The sequence below is a fragment of the Phyllostomus hastatus genome, unplaced genomic scaffold (genome assembly GCF_019186645.2).
Source record: "Phyllostomus hastatus isolate PE091 unplaced genomic scaffold, TTU_PhHast_1.1 phas_contig_244, whole genome shotgun sequence".
Taxonomy (NCBI): domain Eukaryota; kingdom Metazoa; phylum Chordata; class Mammalia; order Chiroptera; family Phyllostomidae; genus Phyllostomus; species Phyllostomus hastatus.
In genome coordinates, this window is record NW_025333796.1 from 332,953 (window position 1) to 352,180 (window position 19,228).

The 19,228-nt window shown below is 63.7% G+C and overlaps 1 protein-coding gene across 1 annotated transcript in view; it reads right to left on the bottom strand.

Annotated features, from left to right (window-relative positions):
- The window catches only part of KCNH2 (potassium voltage-gated channel subfamily H member 2), a 31,384-nt gene extending 23,849 nt beyond the window's left edge, over positions 1 to 7,535 (bottom strand). Inside the window, exons 1-2 of the mRNA XM_045837846.1 lie at positions 7,043 to 7,535; positions 4,000 to 4,230 (exon numbers count right to left, since the gene is read on the bottom strand). Of these exons, the coding sequence (XP_045693802.1) occupies positions 4,000 to 4,230; positions 7,043 to 7,118 (307 nt within the window). The 5' untranslated portion in view covers positions 7,119 to 7,535. The remainder of the gene's footprint in view (positions 1 to 3,999; positions 4,231 to 7,042) is intronic.
- Positions 7,536 to 19,228: the final 11,693 nt, after the last annotated feature.

Consider the following 19,228-nt stretch of genomic DNA (forward strand, 5'->3'; position numbering starts at 1 on the left):
CGGGGCACCTGCAGGCGCCCTCCCCCGCCCTGTCTCAGAAGGCCCAAGGCGGAGGAGGAAGCCCCTGGCGGCTTCCACCCCTGGACAAGCGCTCCCTTTGACTATCCTTGTCCTTGGGCTGCTCCCAGGCCAAGGACACACCTAGGCACCAGCCCCCGTCCACCTGGCCTGCCCAGCTCCGTGCACCCTGGGGCTGCTTCACTGGAACCCAGGGCCAGTACCGGGCGGCAGCAATGCAGTGCACTGCCAGGGTGGGGGGGGGTCTGGGGGCTGAGGGCCAGGGCCTGGAGAGGGCAGAGGGCGGCGAGTGTCTGAGTGTGCAGAGGGGTCAGCCGTGCTGGAGAAGGAGGGGCGTGGAAGTGTCACAAGCAGGAGTCTGAGTCTAGGGGACAGGGTGGAGCCGGGGAAATGGCCCCGGGTGTGTGGAGGGTCACAGAAAACCCACAGACGTGGCACTGGTGCCGGAACTGCCTCCACAGGCACCTGGAGGCTGGGGTCTGAGTCTGGGGACCGTAAACCAGTGGATCTGGGGCCATCTCTGGGGCTCAGGCTCCCCACGGGCACGGGGGCACCCGGGCGCAGGCCAGCAGGCTGGTCTCCACCCCTCCCCCAGCCTGCAGCTCAGCTGTTGCAGTGGGGGCCCTCTGACCCTGTTACCATGGCAACCAGCCTGCAGCTGGAGCAGAGAAGCAGACAGGCTCTTCTCTAGAGACACCCCCATCTCCACCCACACACGGGCTCCTGGGGACACAGGGAAATGGAGATCAGGCCAGTGCAGGCAGAGGTACAGGGAGCCAGACAGAGCCCGGAGGGAGGAAGGCTCCGGGGTGCCGGTGGGAAGGAGGAGAGAGGCGGGCCAGGAAGGAGATGAAGACAAAGGGGCCAGAGAGTCAGCAGGGAGGGAGCCCTGGGGACAAGGGAAGCAGCGGAGACCGTGGGCACAGGCAGACAGGCCCAGCGCTGCGGGGGGCGGTGTGCAGAGGGATGGCAGAAACAAGGAGCAGAGGGGGGACCGCAAGGGACAGCGAGCAGCGTCCTCTGCCAGGCCCGGCAGAGGAGGAGCCTTGCTCAAAGGGACCCAAGGCCATCCCCATGGCGATGTGGGGCTGCAGGTGCACACTGGCGGCCTGCTGCCCGGCCTCACCCCAGGCCCCGGCCGCCAGCCTCCGCCTGCCAGCCCCACACTGCCCCGCGGCTCTGCTCCCAAGGCCGCCTCAGTCTTGGGACTGCCGCTAAGGGGCATGGACCCAGAGCCAGCAGCAAGCGGCTCCCTGGCACCCCGGGTCTCTCCCTCCAGCCCCTGCCGCCCCCCAGTCCGGCCCCCTGCCTCCCAGCAGTCCCACCAAGGCCGTAAGGGAGCTGTCTGGCTCCAGGCCCTGACACTGCACAGAGCTCGGCCAGAGGCACCGACACGGCACAGCTGTCCACACCGGCGCCTGCCAGCTGAAGGCCCCGCCTCCGGCCCAGCGACCCACGTCCCTGGGGCCGAAGCCCGGGGACCCCTGCCCCCGTGGCTGGCCCAGGCAGAGACCACCGAGGATGGCCTGGACAGAAACAAGAGGTGGCCCTAGCATTCTGCACCTCCCTAGTGTGTCCTGGGGCGTAGGTGTGAGCTCGAGCATCCATGCCCACAGCCCAGGTCAGGCCACGGGGAACCTCCCAAGGGACCAAGTGTCTCACGGCAGGGGCAGCGGGGACCAAGGACATCTGTCTGCATCCTAGGCCTCCAGTGCCAGGAGAAGAGGGGACCCACATGACCTGAGGGCCCGGGCTGGCCCGTTGGCCAACAGGAGACACCTGATCCCATGGAAACTATGTGGGAGCCGGGAAGGGACAGGCAGAGACGGCTGGCCCAGGGATTTCTGGGTCACGGCCCCATTCTGAGTCGTGACCTGAAGGGGGCAAAAGAGATGGCACCTAGACGAGGGGCCTGGGTTCCAGTCCCACTCCCTCCACTGATTCGCCGGTAACTGGACCTCCGCTTCTCAGTGTCTCCATCTGTAACTCGAGTGGGTGAGATTAAGTGACCCTCACGGCCACCAAGATTCCACAATAGTACCTCTGCAGGAGGGGTCCCTTGGCCACCCCCTCCCACGGGAGCCAGCCTGGAGCCGGGGGGCAGGCCCATTTCCCAGGCTCTGCGGCAGAGAGAAGGCGCTCAGGCCCCTGATGCCGCGAAGCTGAGTGGGCACATTGTCCCAGAAGCAGACTCGGGCTCAGGGCAGGGACCCACACACCCCACTGCCCATGACCACCGGTGTTAGACCCGACCCCAGGACTTAAGGTACTCCCACTCTGTTCGTCACACCAACGGCCTGCAACCTGCAGACTAAAATCATACATGAAATGCATCTATAGGCACCCCTGTAACTAGCTGGTGCCCCTTTTAATACATGGCAACAGTGCAGAATGGGCAGGGCTCCCCAATCAGCAGACACGGTTCCCTTCCCAGCTCGGCCACTTCCTGCAGCTGGGACGACTTTGGAAAAGTTCCTTAATTTCTCTGACCTTGTTTCCTCACCCATAAATGGAAGGGAAAAAAATGTATCTACCTCCCAGGGTTGTTGTGAAGATCCCAGGAGATAATGCGAGCGAAACACTCGGCACGGCGTCCAGCACGGCGAGGCCGCCCACCGACACCGGCTAGGACTAGATGGCCAGGCCGATACGGAAGCAAATCTGCTCTGACTGAGGCTCTGGGAGGCGTCAGGGAGAAGGCAGGCAGAAGGGCCTGCCTTCTGAGTTTCCATCGAGGCCGCAGCCCCTGCCTCCCGGCCAGCACTCCCACGTGCTGGGAGCAAACCTCCCACAGGGTTCCAGTGACAGTGACCGTCTGATGCTGTGCAGTGATGGCACAGGCCGGGCACCCCTACGAAAGCAGGGCTGTCAGCGGATACAAGCTCGGACTGGGAATGGCAGGCCACCCTGAGCTTACAGCGGAGGTCCCAAGGGTGAGGCAAGGCGAGGGACATGGGGCTGCTGGCTCCCTTTGCCTACCCCGGGAGGAGGCAGAAGATGCTGTCTACAGCAGGCAAGCCCCCTGTGGGCAGAACCCCCCCCCCCCAGACTGCTCACTAGTCCACCTGCGAGACCCTAGGTTCAGTAAACGCTCATAGGACACACCCTGGAGAGCAGTGAGGTCCCGACACCACGGGCAGTTGCCTGCCCGGCCCTCCTCGGACCTCCCAAAGGCCTGGGGCGCTGAACCTCCAGAGCAAAGCCCACCCCGCAGCGACGGACCCGTTGTGGGAACAGCCCCGCCCAGAGCTCTGTTTATGCGATCTCTGATCTCCATCTCCGGAAGCCCAGAGCAGCTGGGCTAGGACGCTGTGGCTGAGCCAAGACACCTGGCGCAGGAAGGGATGGCAGCAGGCGGGGCCCTCAGCGGATGAGACAAAGGGGACTGAGGCTGGGGAGAGGCACACACCTCACGCCAGGTGCAGCTGAAGTGCAGAAAAGAAAGGGGGCGGGGAGGGGCAGCGGAGACCGAGCCAGGCCCTCGGTGACTTCCCCAGACCACAGTCAGTCACGAGGCAGGGTCCGCCCGAGGTTGGCGAGAGGCCTGGGACCGCAGGTGAGTGCCCAGCCACCAGCCTGACCCATGACTTATGTCCACGCACACATCCGCCATCGCAGCTGCGCCAGACTCCAGCCTGCCTAGCTCAGCGTGCCCACATCTGCCCAGGGCGGAAGAAACCAGAGGTGCCAGGCTCACCACCAAGCAGCCCCTTGGTTACCCCGAAAAACGATCCCACCACAGTGAGTGAGGTGAAGAGACTCTGACCGCCTGCAGCTCCACTGCCCAGCCCTCGCCCCCCACCTGGCCCACGGCAATGGCCCCAGCTGGGGTCACGGCACTACAGAACCCGCCTGGGCTCCAGCCGCTGTCCAGCGGAACTCCGCCCCACTTTCTCGGTCCCCCACACCGGGTCTTCTCCGCCCCGCCCTCGCCGCTGGCCCCGCCCCGTGTGGCCCCGCCCCCATCGCGGCCCCGCCTACCATCCTTCCGGTAGAAAGCGATCTCCACTTTGCGCTCTTCCGCGCCCAGCAGGGCCTGCGCGATCTGCGCGGCGGCGCGGCGCTGAGTGCGCGGCCCGTGCAGGAAGTCGCAGGTGCAGGGCCGCTGCATCACCTCCGCCCGCGAGTAGCCGCACAGCTCGCAGAAGCCGTCGTTGCAGTAGATGACGGCACAGTTCTCCACCCGAGCGTTGGCGATGATGAACTTGCGGCCTGGGGAGGGGGGTGCGGGGATAAGCGGGCACGTGAGCACGGACCCCTGCCTCGAGGGCTCCCGGCCCTTCCCTACAGTCTCTTGTCACACAATGCCGCCCGCCCGGGGACTCCCCGCCCCGGGGAGCACAGCGGGGCCTGGGGTCCCCGGCAGGGGGCGAACGCAGCTGTGCGCACACAGGTGCCTCGGCTGACCCGGCGGACCGCGCGCCCCCACCCTCGCCCAGCGGGTGGACTGGCTGCGTGGCTTCCCCCGGGCTGGCGGCCAGAGGCCTGCCGCCCCCTCCGCGCCTGGGGCCGAGGCCAGCCTGGGCGGGTGTCAGCAACGCGTGTCAGCAGCCGCGGCGGAGGGATAAACACTGGGCCTGGAGAGGGAGACTGGGGAGGGCCAGAGATGGCGACCAGCCTTCCCTTTGCACCGGCTCCTTCAGCTTCCCTTCCTGACCGCCCCCCTCTCTAGACTGAGGGCGCTCTCTGGGCACGCCTTACTCCGGGGATCCCCAGGGAATCTCTCCCCACAAGTATGAGTACTTCCCGGAAGGGCATCAAAGGCTGGGCAGTGGGTGCGCCACAGAGGATGAGGGAAGTTCCACGTGAGCACCTGCTACGCTGTGTCTCCTGTGATACTGACAGCCCCCGAAAACAGTCATCTCGCATTCTCGATGAAGAAACCGGAGCCCCAGAGAAGTTCAGAGGCGTGCCCACAGACTACAGCTTGTAAATGACAGAGCCAGCTTTTGAACTCAGTTCTGGCAGAGGGTGGAGGAACACGATGAGGGCCACACACAGAAGCCCAAGGTCATGGAGAACAAGGAAAGGGACCTACAGCTCCAACCCTGGAAACACCTGGAGCGAAGGGCAGGCCTGAGACGGTGGCACGCTTGTAAGAGGGCAGATCCAGGCAGGGGACCTCCCCCAAGGATGTGCGGGCTGCCTCCGCTTTGCCCCGTCAGGGGAGAGGTGCCCGAAGGACCCCTTCCAGCTGGACTCGGCTCACGCCCTCCACGCTGGCCCTGAGAGCCAGGCTGGCCAGTGAGCAGCAGCAGGCAGGCAGGCAGGCAGGCAGGCAGGCATCAGAGGCTTGTGCCAAGGAAGATGCTCCTGGGATAAGAGCTTTTTATAAACACAGAAGTTTCCGGCCACTTCGGCCTTTAATGCCGGGGCTTTCAGCAGCAGTCGGAACTCTGCCCCCCCCTCCCGCCCACCTCCTCCAGCGAGCACAGGCCTCAGGCCGCAGCCCCGGGCGATCCCAGGGACCAGGCCTAGGCCACCGCCTCGAGGCAGGCTCCTCCGGCCTTCCTCAGCCATCCCTTACCCCGGCCTTCAGGAAGTTACTTTCTGAAGTTGGGTCATCTTTAGGTCAGCTCCCCAGGCCCCCTAAAACTCCCAGGGGACGGTCAACCCTAGCAGCCAGCGCTCTCTGTCACATATAAACACCCCTGACTCAGCCTCAAGCCTCCGTCTCCACCTGAGCCCAAGGCAGCCCAGAGCACCGGCTTCGGAGGGAGGAGAAGCGGCTCGGCCCCCGTGGCCAGGGAGAAGAGCGAGTTTCTTCGAAGGCAGGCCCCGCCCCCACCCCCACCCCCTCAGGGAGCTCCTGGAATACGGAGCAGACAGGGACCTGAAAGCCTGCCTCCTCCAGTCCCATCCTTCTTCCCCGATGTGGGGACTGAGGCTCGGGAAAGAGAGTCACTCAAGGTCACGAGGCAATCAGGGGCAGAGGGGGGCCCAGGAGCCAGGCCCCCAGATCCCGGCCCAGGGCCCCCAGCAGCCAGCCTCCCGGAGGAGCCCGTGGGAGGGAAAGCCCCTGCGGGTGGCCCTCCGCCAAGTCAGTCCCTCCCCCTGAGGATCATCCTGTTCCTCCATCAGACAGCGCTGTCCGTCCAACCGACCCTCCCTCCGCCCACCGCTGTTACAAGCACACGTTGTCCCGTGCTCACAGGGTCATGGGCAAGGAATGCCACCAGCTCCCCACTCCCGGGGCCCCTGGCAGTCACACCCACCGTGGCTCATGCAGCCTTGGGGACAGGCACATGCGCAGGACATTCGCCTAGCCTGGGCCATGGCTGGAAGCCTCCCCTGCCAGGCCGGTTTAGAGGGGCTGGCGTCCCCCCACAAAGGGACCAGGGACAGGACAGTCCACGACAGGGGACACTGCGTGGAAGCTGCTAGGCCCTCAAAGCCGGGCTCCAGCTGGGGACACCCTCTCACCCTAGGCTGCGCTGTTGGTGGCCTCGTCTGGGGCACCTCCACACTGCCCGTGCAGGGCCAAACTCTTGAGTGACACATACACAACCCCCCCCCACACACACACACACCACACACATGCCCAAGAGCAGGTTAGGCACTGACCCTGCGTGCTTGGCGTGGCTCTGTCACCGTACAGTCAAGGTGGGCACCTGTCCAGTCCTGCTGGGGTCCCACCGTTTGGGCCAGGTCCATTCTCCTGTCCGTGCACCCACACAGCCCCCTCCACATCCAGGCAGCCAGAGTTGGGGATGCCTGCGTACTGCCGGCCCCTCTCCCTGCCCTGCACACTCAGAGTGTCCCACACACTCCCCAGTCCTGGAGGGCTGAGCCGAGCCTCCCACCCCGAGCCCCAACACCAGGCCCCTTGGCCCCAAGCCCACAGCCGCCAGCACCAAGCCTTGCCCCTGCGACCCCTGGCCGACGCCTGGAGGACACTAGTCCCCATTGACTCGCGCTAGACAGACGCACACGGCCCCGGGCACGCCCACCCCCCATTCACACTCAGGAGAGCTCACCGACCGGCCCCCCAGCCCCCTTCCGTGCAGCCCCCTCCCCCACTCACTCTGGCCCTCAAACTTGCGGATGATGGTGTCCAAGAAGGTGTTCTGCGGCGCGACGTGGCCCCTCCGCACCGGCATCCTGAGCCCATGGGCGGGCCGGGCGGGCCCCCACCCACCCCGGCCCAGCCCGGCCCAACACTAGGCTTGGGTAGCCCTACCCGGCCGTGGTCGCCGCACCCCGCGGCCAAGCAGAGCACGGGCGGGGCCGGGGCTGGACTGCGGGGCGCGGGGTCCCCGCTCGGCTCCCGGCTTCGGACCGCGGGCCGGGCCTGGAGCCGCCTGAGCTCGGGCCGCCCGCACACCTGTCTGCCGGCCCCCGCGGAGCCGCGGGCCCCGCTCCGCTGCCTCCCCGCGCTGCGCTCCGCTCGCCCGAGCTCGGGGCTCCCGGCTCCCACCCGCCGCGCCGACAGCCGCTCGGCGCCCGCGGCTCGGGCTGCGCCTGCGGCTCGGCCCGGCCGCGGAAGGGTTAACGGAGCGCGCGCCCCTCGGGCTCCGGCCCCCGCCTCCCGGCCCCCTCCCGGGGCCGCGCGCCCGCAGCGCCGCCTTCTCCCCACCCCCCTACACACACCCCGCGCGCCAGCCCTTCCCATTGGCTGAGCCGTGCCGAAGGCTCCCCCCCACCCAGACCCTCGCTCAGCCCCGGAGCGCCCCCGGACTCGCGCCCCCCGCAAGAGGGAAAGGGACCCTTAGGCAGGGGAACCGTGAGCGCAGGGGCGACAGCCGGCCAAGGAGGGGACTGGGGATTCTAACCACACCCCTGTCCTGGAAGGCCGGGGGTGTACTGACTCGCAGGGAGAGGGCGGGTCCCCTGTCGCCCCGGTCCCCCACCAAGCCAAGCACCGGCGCGGTGCGCACAGCACGCGCTGCATGCCTGCTGGAGGTGTCACGGGGGAGGCCCGGGCCCCGGGAGGACGGGCCCAGGGTCAGGGGAGACCCGGCCACTGTGAAGGGCGAGACGCCCTGGAGGCCCCAGGTCAGCGGAGATTTGAGATGAGAGAGGGTGAGGTCTAGAAGGGGCACGCACCTGCAGCGGGGGCGCCCCGCAGCACCGACACCCAACACTCACACACACACACACACACACACACACACACACACACACACACACACACACGGCCCTCTCTGGGGTTATTCGGGGCCCTCCAGAACAGAGAGGGACATTTTGACGGGAATCGCGGCCTCCCGGCCGCGGCATCAAAGAAAAGCCGGTGAGCGCGACGTTCCAGCCCGGGGATCCCCTTGTGCGAGCGGCCCGCCCTCCGTCTGCAGCGCGGGGCCAGCCGTGCGGGCCCAATCGGCGGGCTCGGGGGCCCTGCGGCGCGGCGACGGCCCAGCCCCTCGGAAAGCCCTGGCCTAGCCGCCGGCCCCTCCCCCCGGCCAGCTGGCTTGCGGCAGCTGCGGCTCCCTTATTTAGGCAAGGAGGCCCGAGGATGCTCAAGGGCAGGCAGGGTGTCTGCCCGTCGCCTGCCCGTTGCCCGCCTGGGTCTGAGCGAGGGTGTCCGGGCGCGCGCGGTGTCCCGGGCCTGAGCAGCCAGGCAGGGCCCCGGGAAGGCCAGGGGCAGAAAGGCTAGTGTTGACAGCTGAGCAGCCAGCCGGGTCCCCTCCCCTACAGCCCGCACCGGGGACCCGGCTAGATGGCTGGGGCCGAGTGGGGGCCCCTGAGGGCTTGCAGCTGCCCCGGTCCTCGGAGCTAGGGGGTGGGCCCTGTCACCAGGGAAAACCGTCAGGGGATGTGGGGGGAGGGGAGGGACAAAGGGCAGAGGAGGGAGCGGAGTCTGGAAGGAGGAAGGCCTAGAGGAAGAGGTCTCTAGCCCAGACTCTCACCTTCCACCCAGGAGCAACAACAACAAAAAATAAAGATGCCAACGCTGTGGCCAGACAGGGCCACCGGCCAGCAGGTGACACCCCTTCTCTATTTGCTGGTGGGTGGGCAGTGAGTCAGGGCGGCAGCCAGTGGGAGAGATGGAGGTGGCTCTCCCGGCTGCTGCTAAAAAAGCCCAGAGGCTCCTGCCTGTACAGTCATCTCATCCCTCCGGCCCTCCCACCTCTGGCGGCTTCCTCACACGCACCTCCGCTTGCCCGGGGGCACGGAGTCCTCCGTGGCACGGCCTCCCCTTCCCCTGGGGCCTGGCATCAGGGGCACCGGCCCACCTTGGGCGCCGGGCACAGAACCCAGTCTGCGGCTGACCCCGCGCCTCCTCCCCCAGAGACTGCTCTCCGGACGCTGGGTTGCCTGCCCGAAGGCCGGGGCAGTTCCCCCCTGAGTGGGGCGCCTCCCCCTCCACGTTGGGGGGTTTAGAGAGTGAGAAGGGGCCCGCAGCAAGAACGGGTGTGGGGACAGAGGGCACAAAAGAGACATCTGCAGGTAGCCTCCCCTCCTCTCCAGACCAAGGGTGGGGGAGAGCCAGGCCGAAGGCAGGCGGGGCGGGGCGGGGGCGGGGCGGCAGCTGTTCCTCTGGCCCGGCCACCAGCTGTCCACACTTCAGCACCCACGTTCCCAGGATAAACCTCTGCTCTCCTCCCGCGGGGGTATGAAGGGATCAGAGGGGCCCTTGGGCCTCCCAAAAGAGAAGAGACAAGGCCCAAAGTAGCCCTCCCCTTGGGCAGAAAGGCAGGCAGTCAGACAGATCTCTCTCCCTCTCTTCTTCTCTTCCTCTCTCCCTCTCTCTCCCTTCCTGGAGGCTGAGGGCAGAGCCTGGAGGCAGTCTCACTGAGCCACCCCCAGAACCAAGAACTGGGGCAAGGAAGAGAGGCTGCCAGATGGGGGCAAGCTCTCCCCAAAGGCGCCCTGCCTGGGCCAGCAGGTGGCAGGCACCACAAGGGAAAGGGCAGCAGATGAGCTGAAGCCTCCTTGCCCATCATCTCCCCACTTCCGCTCCCCCCAGGCCCAGGAGAGAGAGGCAAGCACCCCACCCTAACACCCAGCACAACCAGAGTCCGCCCCGCCCCAACTTCAGCTCCCAGGGCTGTCCCCAAGGAGAGAGAGCTCTGCCCACCCGGCTGGTGGCTGAGGGACCCTCGCTGTGCAGACAGTGAGACACCGGTCTCCTCTCAGCTCCCAGAGACAATTTAAGGAGGCAAGTCTGCGGAAGACATCCTGCCCACCCCACGCCCTGCTCCTGCTCTGTCTGAAGGCATCGAGCCAGGACATCCTGGGTGGGGGAAAAGAAAGCACAGCCTCCCGGCTGTGGACCCCCAAGGAGCAGGCCAGGCAAGACAGCAGAATGGAGCCAGGAGAGCACGCGGCAACCACAGGGGGCTGGGCGGCAGCCTGGGGAGCAATGGCTCCCGAGAAACCCAGGGAGGAGGAGCACCCTGGGGCCCTCCATGTGCAAGGCGCAGCTGGGACTGCACAGAGGGTCTGGCTCTTCCGGGCAGCAGGGTGCTGAAGATGCAGGTGTTTTCCAAGAGGAACTGGGGTTGGAGGAGAGAAAGATCAAAGAAACTGTGTGTTTCCTCTCCAGCAGTGGTTGCTCGGAAGGGGAAGAAGGGAGGAAAGGGGGCTGGGAGGGACCTGCCTCAAACCCCAGCCAGGGCCGTAACCCAAGGCTTCTCCCACCAGCCCACTGTGCACCATTGGTGGGACTTTCTCCTTGCCATGGTGTGCCAGCAAGTAGGACTCGGGAGACGTGACTTCTCATCCTGGTTCCGCTACTAGTCATGTCAGCAACGGTTTACTGGGGGCCTCCTGTGTCCTGAGCCCTGAGCTAGACACCGGGGCGTGAGGATGGAGAAGGGCCAGGGGTAACCAAGGACCTCTGCTCCGGGGACTCCATCTAGCAAGGCTCAGAGAGGCGATGGGCAGGCAGAGCTGGGCAGTCTAAGCTGATTGCCATGGGGTGGGGTTCCCAGGAGGTGTTGCTCATGTTCAGCTAGGGGGGGTTTCGGAGCAGGTCCCTAAAGGTCGAGATGGGACAGGACAGAAGCATGTCAGGTGGAGGGGACCACATGAGCCAAGGTAGAGACACTGGAGGATGGAGACCAGTCTGGGGACAACACAGTCTGGGGTAAAGTCAGTGGAGCTGCAGGCCGGAGCCATCCGTGAAGGGCTGGGGAGTCTGGCTTTCACTGCGTGTGCAAAGGCACCGTGGCGCCCTGGCCAGGGTGGCTCTGTGGGTTGGGCACCATTCTGCAAAGCAAAAGGTTGCCGGTTCAATTCCCGGTTCCTGCCTAGGTTTCGGGTCTGATCCCCAGTCGGGGCACATTCAAGAAGCAGCTGATTGGTGTTTCTCTCTCACAATGATGTTTCCCTCCCTCACTCTTTCTCCCTCCCTTCCCCCTGTCTCTGAAACAAAATAAGTAAGTGCATAAATACATAAATAAAGTCAGCCACGCCAAACCCCGTGACTTCCATCAGCAGCAGCATTTATTCCACTCGCGGGTCTGCCACCGGGGAGGGTGCCACCAGAACCACTTGTGTCCGCGCCGCTCAGCTTGGCCCTGGAAGGCTCATGCGCTCATGGCGTCCGCCGGTTGATGCCGGCTGTCCGCTGGGGCCGCGCCAGGACGGGGGCCAGAACACCTACACAAAGACTTCCCTGGTGGCTGCCCGGCTTCCTCAGAGCAGGGTGGCCGGGTGCCAAGGGCAAGTGTCCCAAGGGAGCTCCAGGCAGCAGCTGTACCACCTTTAATAGCTCAGCCTCGAAAGTCACAGAAAATAACTTCTGCCACAGGCGTGGCCAATGCGATTCCAAGAGAGGAGCGCAGACGCCACCTCTCTGCCGCGGAGGAGTGTGACTCATGCAGCATAAGAAAAGCACCTGTGAGGGGACCTAGTGGAGAAACAGAAGCTGCCGCCGGGGGCTCTGCCACCCTCCGGGAGAGGGAGGCCGAAGTCTCGAACCAGGTCAGAGGGGGTGGAGAGGGGCCGGCTTTTCGTGCACCTTCAGAGGCTCACTAAACGTCCCTTTCCTCACACCTGCAAAGTGAGCAGAGCCAACAGGCTGGCCTCTGAGACTGCCCCCCCAGCCCCGACAGTGAGTGACTCCTCAGTGCTCCACAGCCACACTCCACGCCCATCAGTGCTCCCCAGCCACACTCCGCACCCATCAGTGCTCCACAGCCACACTCCGCGCCCATCAGTGCTCCCTCCATGCTCTCCCTCAGCACGCACGCACCTCCACCCCCTGTCTCCGCTCCGACGTCCTCCTCGGTGCCCGCGAGGCCGGCGGTCACTCCACACACAGCACCCTGGTCTGGCCTGCAGGCTGACGCCAGAATTTTAAACGTGGAGTGGGATGGACCTTGAACGCAGGTGAGAAGACCCTCAGACTCGGCCGTCTCCCACTCTGCCCTGCTGCTGTGCGCCCACCACTGGAAGAAGACACGTTGCGTGGAGTCCGCCTGCAAGGGGCTCATTGTCTGGCTGGGGAGAGGGGACGGATGGGCATGAAGTGTCCCAAGAACAATCTGGCCGGACACCGTGTAATGGACCATCCCGGCAGGGGGTCCAGAGGAGGTGGGGCGCTGGGTGGGCTGGGGCAGCCAGGACAGCTTCCTGGGAACGCTGGGCCCTCCTGGATGGTAAGGGTTTCCTCAGGCACGGAGGAAGGGGGTGACCATCTTCCTAAAGCAAGATCCTAGGGGTGGGGGAGGGGGTCAGGTGTCGCGTCCTGACACTGACCTTCATACTTACCCCCAAACGAGAAGGTGGGGCAGTTTCAGTTTCCCTTGCCCCAGAACTCAACATCCACCGGTCCCTTAGATTTAAGGAAGGAGCTCAGCCTCCTCAGACACAGGAAGGGGCTTAAGCCAGGCTCCAGAATTTGGAGAGCTGAAGCTCCAGAATTGCTCTGAAGGGGGCACTGATGGGGAGCAGGAACCCGCGTGTAAGGGAGAGTCGAGTGCTTTGTTTCAGGGTGTTTTTGAGAGCCTGGAAAAGTATGAGAAGAGAGCCACGCTTTGGCGCCAGCCACCAGGGAAGCTGGCCCTGAAGGAGATCCAGACTCTTGGCCGCTCAGGTCCTGCGGGTCGGGAGCTCCGTCCCTGTCCAAGGTGCTGAAAAGCCCTTCTTGCCAAGCTCGGCGGGAAACCAGGGAGGGCTGGCGGCTCAGGTGATCGAGACGGGGCCGTCCTTGGGACACAGGGCATTAGAGAGTCACTCCCAACCGTGAAAAGGCTTTTGCAACTGGGCAGTAGCTTCAGGAAGCAGCTTATGACCAAGCAAGGGCTGGCTGTGCCAACCGGTGCTAAGAAGCGTAAGGTCTCAATCCCGTATGTCCAGAACGCTCCTTCCCCACCACCCCCTCCCCAGTCATCGAGGGAAAGATACCGCTCCTTGTCTGAACTTTGCACTTGTAAGTCGTGGGCTTTCCCTTGGGGGGGGGGGCATTTCTGTTGTTTTATGGAATAGTAAAGCCAGAAGGAAACAATTTTCACATTTTAGATGAGGAAAAAAAGGTGTCAGTGCCCTGCAGACCCAGAGAGCTCTACCTACAGAGGCGGCGCCCACAGCTCTCCAGAACTACTCCCTGCCCATTCCACTAAACTCACCAGGCAGACCTCAGAGCCTGCCGCAGCCTGGGCGAGGGGTAAGCATGTGGAAGCTCACCCGGTGCTGGTTCCGCATCCGGCGGGCAACTATCCCGCCCCCCCCCCCCCGCTTCACCAGCCAACATGACGGACCAGAAAAGAGAACTGAGGTCCCCCCAGACCCCGAGTCCGTCATCTCCCCAATCTGCTCGCAGACAATTGCCCACCACTTTCCATGTGCCCCAGGCTGGGTGGGACCCCTGGAGAAGTATAAGGCATACAATCCAGCCCCTGGGCCTTAAAAAGTTTTCAATAAGTTGGGAAGAAAAGATGCTCACTCACGAATAGACAATATTGCAAGAGCCAAGTATGACTAATGGCCGCCAACAGAGAAGTGCCTAAATCCCAAGTACCGAGAAGTGGTGTGGACCATGACTTTGACTGCAGAGTAGGAAGAGACAGATCGTTTCCAGGCTGGAAGGGGTGGAGTCTTTGCAAAGGAGCAGGGTTCAGGGAGAATCTGGCTGAGGGCAGAGGCCAGGACACCTCAGCCCTGTCCCTCTGGAGAACAGCAGCCCAGGCTCGAGCCTTCCCGCAGGAAGGTAAAGGTGGTGAGGGTGTGAAGGTGAGAGCAGAGGTCAGTCACTGTGCCACACCTTCCAGGATGTCCAGGAAGAGAGGAATCTTTCGCCTCTGAAAAAGAGAGAAAGGTTTCGAGAGCTCCCCCTTCTGGATCCTTGAGGCAGAACACCATCTAAAGCAGGATCTAGGAACTGGGGTCCACCAGTTCTTCAGCGGCCTAGGCTGGGGTTAGAAAACGGGACAACAGAACAGGGAACAGCCCAGGAGAGGTCAAGATCACCATCAGCAGCAGACATACCAGGGACATCTCACTTGCTGGCCCTTGGGCGTCAAGGGGCTTGTAATCCACCTGGGAGAACAGGAAAAAGGCCACACGCTGACTGACATGTTACATCAGGGCTTGGGACCAGGGTCTCCAGATCTCACAAACCAGTGAGGGGATCTGAAGGTGTCTCCTGCCACCTTGGTTTGGAGACGGACTCCGGCCCCTCACAGGGCACCTAAGAGGCAGAAGACGGGTGTCTGCCCAGCTGATCCCCAGTGATGGTTGCTATGGAATTTCCAGGCTGGGCACACTCGTTGCTGAGAGCCGTGGTTCCCGAGAGACCCAGCAGCCACAGCAGGAGACTGAGCGAGCTGGAGGGGCTGCGAGAGAGAAGAGGGGGAGGGGACGGGAGGAGGGAGCAGGGCCTGGGAGACTGGCCCCTGACCACTGTGGCCTTCTGTGCAGGGCCCCTGCAGCCTGAGACAGGGGTTCCCCATGGTCGTCACTCAGGAGACCTCCACCTGACCCTAAAACCTCCTTGTTTTCACTCTGGACCCCAGGAGCAAAGGACACTTTCATGCCCCATGGATGTGAAAATACTCACATGCACACCAGTGTTCCCAGTCCAAATTTGTTTTGCAGGAAAAAGGACCGGGTGAGAGGAGTCAGGTCAAGGAGTGAGCCCCAGGACACACTGCCCAAGGGCACTTGCACATGTGTGTTTACACACACACACATATATAACATACCTGCACACTCATGATGCATGCACACTGTCATGCTCGCACATGCATACATGTATACTCAAACATACACATAAATGCATGCCCAGGCTCACTCACACACTCCCACCCAGCAGACACAAGGCCCACTCGGGATGCGGTTCAGCAGGCAGAGTCTAACTCTCAGCACCATCGAGGCCCGGAGACACTGGGTTTCCCTCAGGAAGTCAGTGCAAGCCCCCACGAGCCCCCACAGGCGCAGGCGCCGTCATACCCGGGCAAGGACTGAGGGTCCGCCAAGGCCACTCGGCCCCAGGACTTTCCCACCGGGCTGAGGACCAGGCGGCAGAAGAGTGTCCAGAACGGGGGCCGTCTGTCCTCGGGAGCCCGCCTGTGGGACGGGGGACGGGGGGTGGGGGCCGTGCTGCCTCCCCGGCCTCCCCAGCCGCTGCCGCCCCGTGCTGTGTGGGACAGGGCGCCCTGGGCCCCCTGGAGTCTTCAGTTCTCCGCACCCGCGTGGTCTGTGCAGAAGCAGGGGAGCGGGCTGGTCACAGAGTCACCATCAGGAAACCACTTCAGGGCCCCGGGGGTCTAGGGTTGAACTCAACGGGGCTCAGAGGCACACGCGGGCCCTCACTCATGCGGGGTCTCCTCGTCCGTCCGTCTCTGGGTATCTGAGCCCAGGCCTCCGCTCGTCTCTCCTTTTCAGCTCTCTGCTGCCCCCATGCGGATTCCTCAAGAAAGGCCCGGGCTGCTTGATGGCTCCGCAATGCCAGCCAGGGGCCTCTTTCAGAAGGGCAGCGCTTTCCCCTGCCCGAGCCCTGAACACCCCAGACCCTGCCCGAAGCCCCTCCCCAGGCTTCCGGCCCCGCCTTGCAATCTGGAAGCCGAGCAAACCTCTCCGCTCCGACGTGCCAATACAGCATGAGTTATATCCTGAGCCGAAGACGGCTGCTCCCCTCCCTTCTGCCCACTTCCCGCCTGCCTTCCCTCCTGTCCCCTCGGCTCCCCACCCAGGCCTTGCCAGCAGGCAGGAAGGAAGCTGTTCATAGTGGGGAGGGTGGGGCACTTCCAGCTCACACTGAACAACCCCGGGTTGAGCTATAAAGAGTCAGGGCCTTCCGGTCCCGTCACCCGTCACCCGCCACCCTCCACGGTCCCGCAGCCCGGCACACACCCCAGGGGCCAAGGCCGCCCCGCCCCCAGGGTCCGGGTGTCCCACCTAAGGCCGTGCACTGCTCCTGGAGGGAGACCTGGGCCAAGGTTTGCTGCCATCTGGCCCCGGGGGTGGGGGAGGGGGGTGTCAAAAGGAGCCAGGGGCCAGGCCACTCGCCCACACAAGGGTCTGTCACCCTCACTGACCAGGGCCGATGGGGAGCTGGGGCCCAGGCCAACCTCCCCAGCCACTGCCAGGAACCAAGGGACTAGGCTCCCAAACAGGTCCTCTCCAAAGCCCTTGCCCACCTGAAACCCCACCCTTTAAAATCAAAGCTCTGCCCTGGCTGGTGTGGCCCAGCGGATTGAGCGCTGGCCTGCAAACCAAAGCGTTGCCAGTTCGATTCCCAGTCCGGGAATATGCCTGGGTTGCAGGCTAGGTTCCCAGTGTGGGGGAGGGGCCGTGAGAGGCAACCACACGTTGATGTTTCTCTCCCTCCCTTTCTTCCTCCCTTCTCCTCTGTCTAAAAGTAAATCAATAAAATCTTGAAAATAAAAATAAAATAAAATAAAAGTTCTTCCCTATTGGTGGGATGTCAAATCTGCGGGTCTTGAAAATTTCCTTTTTTCAGAAGTCACTCTTTAAAATGCAATTGCTGATAAGACCGGGCAGCCGCTGAGACGCAGGAGCCCCGGCGCCCGGCAGGCGGACGGGCGAAGAGCGAGGCCAACAGAGGGAACCATGCTGGCCACGGAGGGAGGGAAAGCGCCCCCCAGAGGCGGAAGGATCCGAAACTGCCTTCCACTCCGAGCATGCGCAGGACACGTGGGGCGGTGTGGCGCGGGGGGCACCTGCAGGACCTTGCGGGAAGTAAAAATCCCCGCGGTGAAAACCGCCACCTCCAACTTTCTCTGTCTCCATTTTGACTTCTTCCTCCTCTTCTGAAAACGCAGGCTGTGGCTCAGATCAACGCCAGGTCGGGCCCAACTGGTTCCTGCCGCCGGTGCGGCTGTGCTGAATTGTCCCCACCCTCCCTGTGGTCGGAGAACGCCCCCTCTTTGAGCGCTCCCCTTCGCCAGCCTGACTCCTCCTTTCTGCCCACACAGACCCCCATTCAGTCTCAGCCGGTGCCCCCTGTCTGCTGCCTCCAGAACACGCGCTCGTGGCAAAGCAAGCCAGCGTTCACGAAGCGCCTACTCAGTGCAGGGTCCGGGGGCCCCGCAAAATCCCAGGTGAGCAGCGCTGGACCTGTTCTTCCAGAGCACACACGTTCACTGGGGAGAGAAATCGCAGACACAGAGCAAACTGCCCCAAAACTACCCTAGAAGGAACCAAGCAAGAAATGCTCCGTGGCCTGGGGAGCATGGAGAAGGGGCACTGAGCGAGGCCCCCCCAGGGAAAGCGTGCCGGGACGTATGTAGGTCAGGGCGTCTGGAAACACGCCAAGGAGTTCGAGGCAGAAGAGACGAACTGGGGTGACGCCTGAGAAAGACACCAGGAAGGCAGAGAAAGCCTCCGGGACGGGATGCAGGTCCGACCCCGAGGAAAGGAGGAAGGGAAGGAGGAAGGTGGGGTGGGGAGAGTCTGAGACGCTCTCTGCCAGGCCAGCAGGAGCTCTGCAGAAAGACTGGGGCGGAGGAGTCCCAGCGAGGCGGACACCGTGAGCCCCGGTGCCTCCCAGAGCTCAGCGACCGTCTGCCGCTTCCCGGGAAGCACGCGCCCTTGGGTTGCACGCTGGGCAGATTCTGAACGCATTGCATGCGGCCGGGAGGTGTCTGCCACCTGCTGCAACAGGTTCCCTCTTGAAGGCAGAGCTGGGCAGGACACTTCCCGAGCTGCCAAGGCTGCGCCACGAGGAAGGGGAAGAAAGATTTCCTTTGGTCAGAGGGCAAAGGGGAAGGTCATTACAGGCAAAGGCCCAGAGGCAGGGAAACACAAGGACTGTTTGGGAATCCGTGAGGAAGCCCGATTGTCCAAAACAGAGGCTGTGATTAGCGCACCCGGAAAACTGAGGGCCGGGCCACTGTGTTGGAGTGGCCTTGGCCTTGGATTAAAGAGAAAGCCAAAGCATGAGGTAAGCCCTGCTTTTGAGATGACTCTGACAGCATGTGGCACACAGAGGGGAGGGAGCCGAGGTCAGGAGACCACGGGAGGGGCGGTGGTCAGTGGTGCAGGGAGGCGGTCAGGGGGACCTCAGCAGGTGACGCCGGTCATCATCTTGTCCCCGAGGAGGCCGGCCACAGATCCCTTAGCTGGAATCTGGAAAAAGTCATGCACGCTTAGGTGTCAGCTAAATGGGGACCAGAAATGGGGTCTGTCACCTCAGCCAGCATGGGTGACAATGTCAGCACCGTGAGGCTTGGAAGCCTCAGAGGAAAGGGGACGAGCAGGGTGGGGGCCACAGAGCCAGGTCTGGGCTGAGCACAGACCTTGTGTTTCTGCCTCTCACCTGCCGGTTGGCTGGGAGACCGGCAGCAAAGCATTCTGGGCATCCAGGAGCTCAGGCCAGTCTGTGTTTATAAGGCCCCCTGCACCCACCTCCCTCCAAACCGGCAGACCCTCCCATCTTGGGGTGACCCCAGAGCTCGCAGCACAGCCCATTCCTTCCGGCCGACCCACCAGCCGCCCCCCACCCAGGCCCACCCCAATCTTATCCTCCACTACTTTCCAAAGGAGTCCGGCCAACACAAATCTACATGTTTGTTTGTCTGCCTGTCTGCCCCTCCTAGTCCCTGCCCGTCCCGTCTCGCGGCTTCCGTCTCTCGCTTGCCGTTCCTCTCCGTCTCTGTGGTCTCAAATCCAGGAGGCTTGACCCCTGCAGATCCAGATGCCCCCCAGCGCACGGCCTTTCTCCAGCCCCCTAGATGGCTCGGAACTACAAACCCCAGCATGCACTACTCTCTGAGGTGCTTGAAGAGGACTGGTGAGCGCCACCTGCTTTCTGGGAGTTGTAGTTTCCCTATCCCCATGCTCTTGCTAGGGTTCTAAGCTC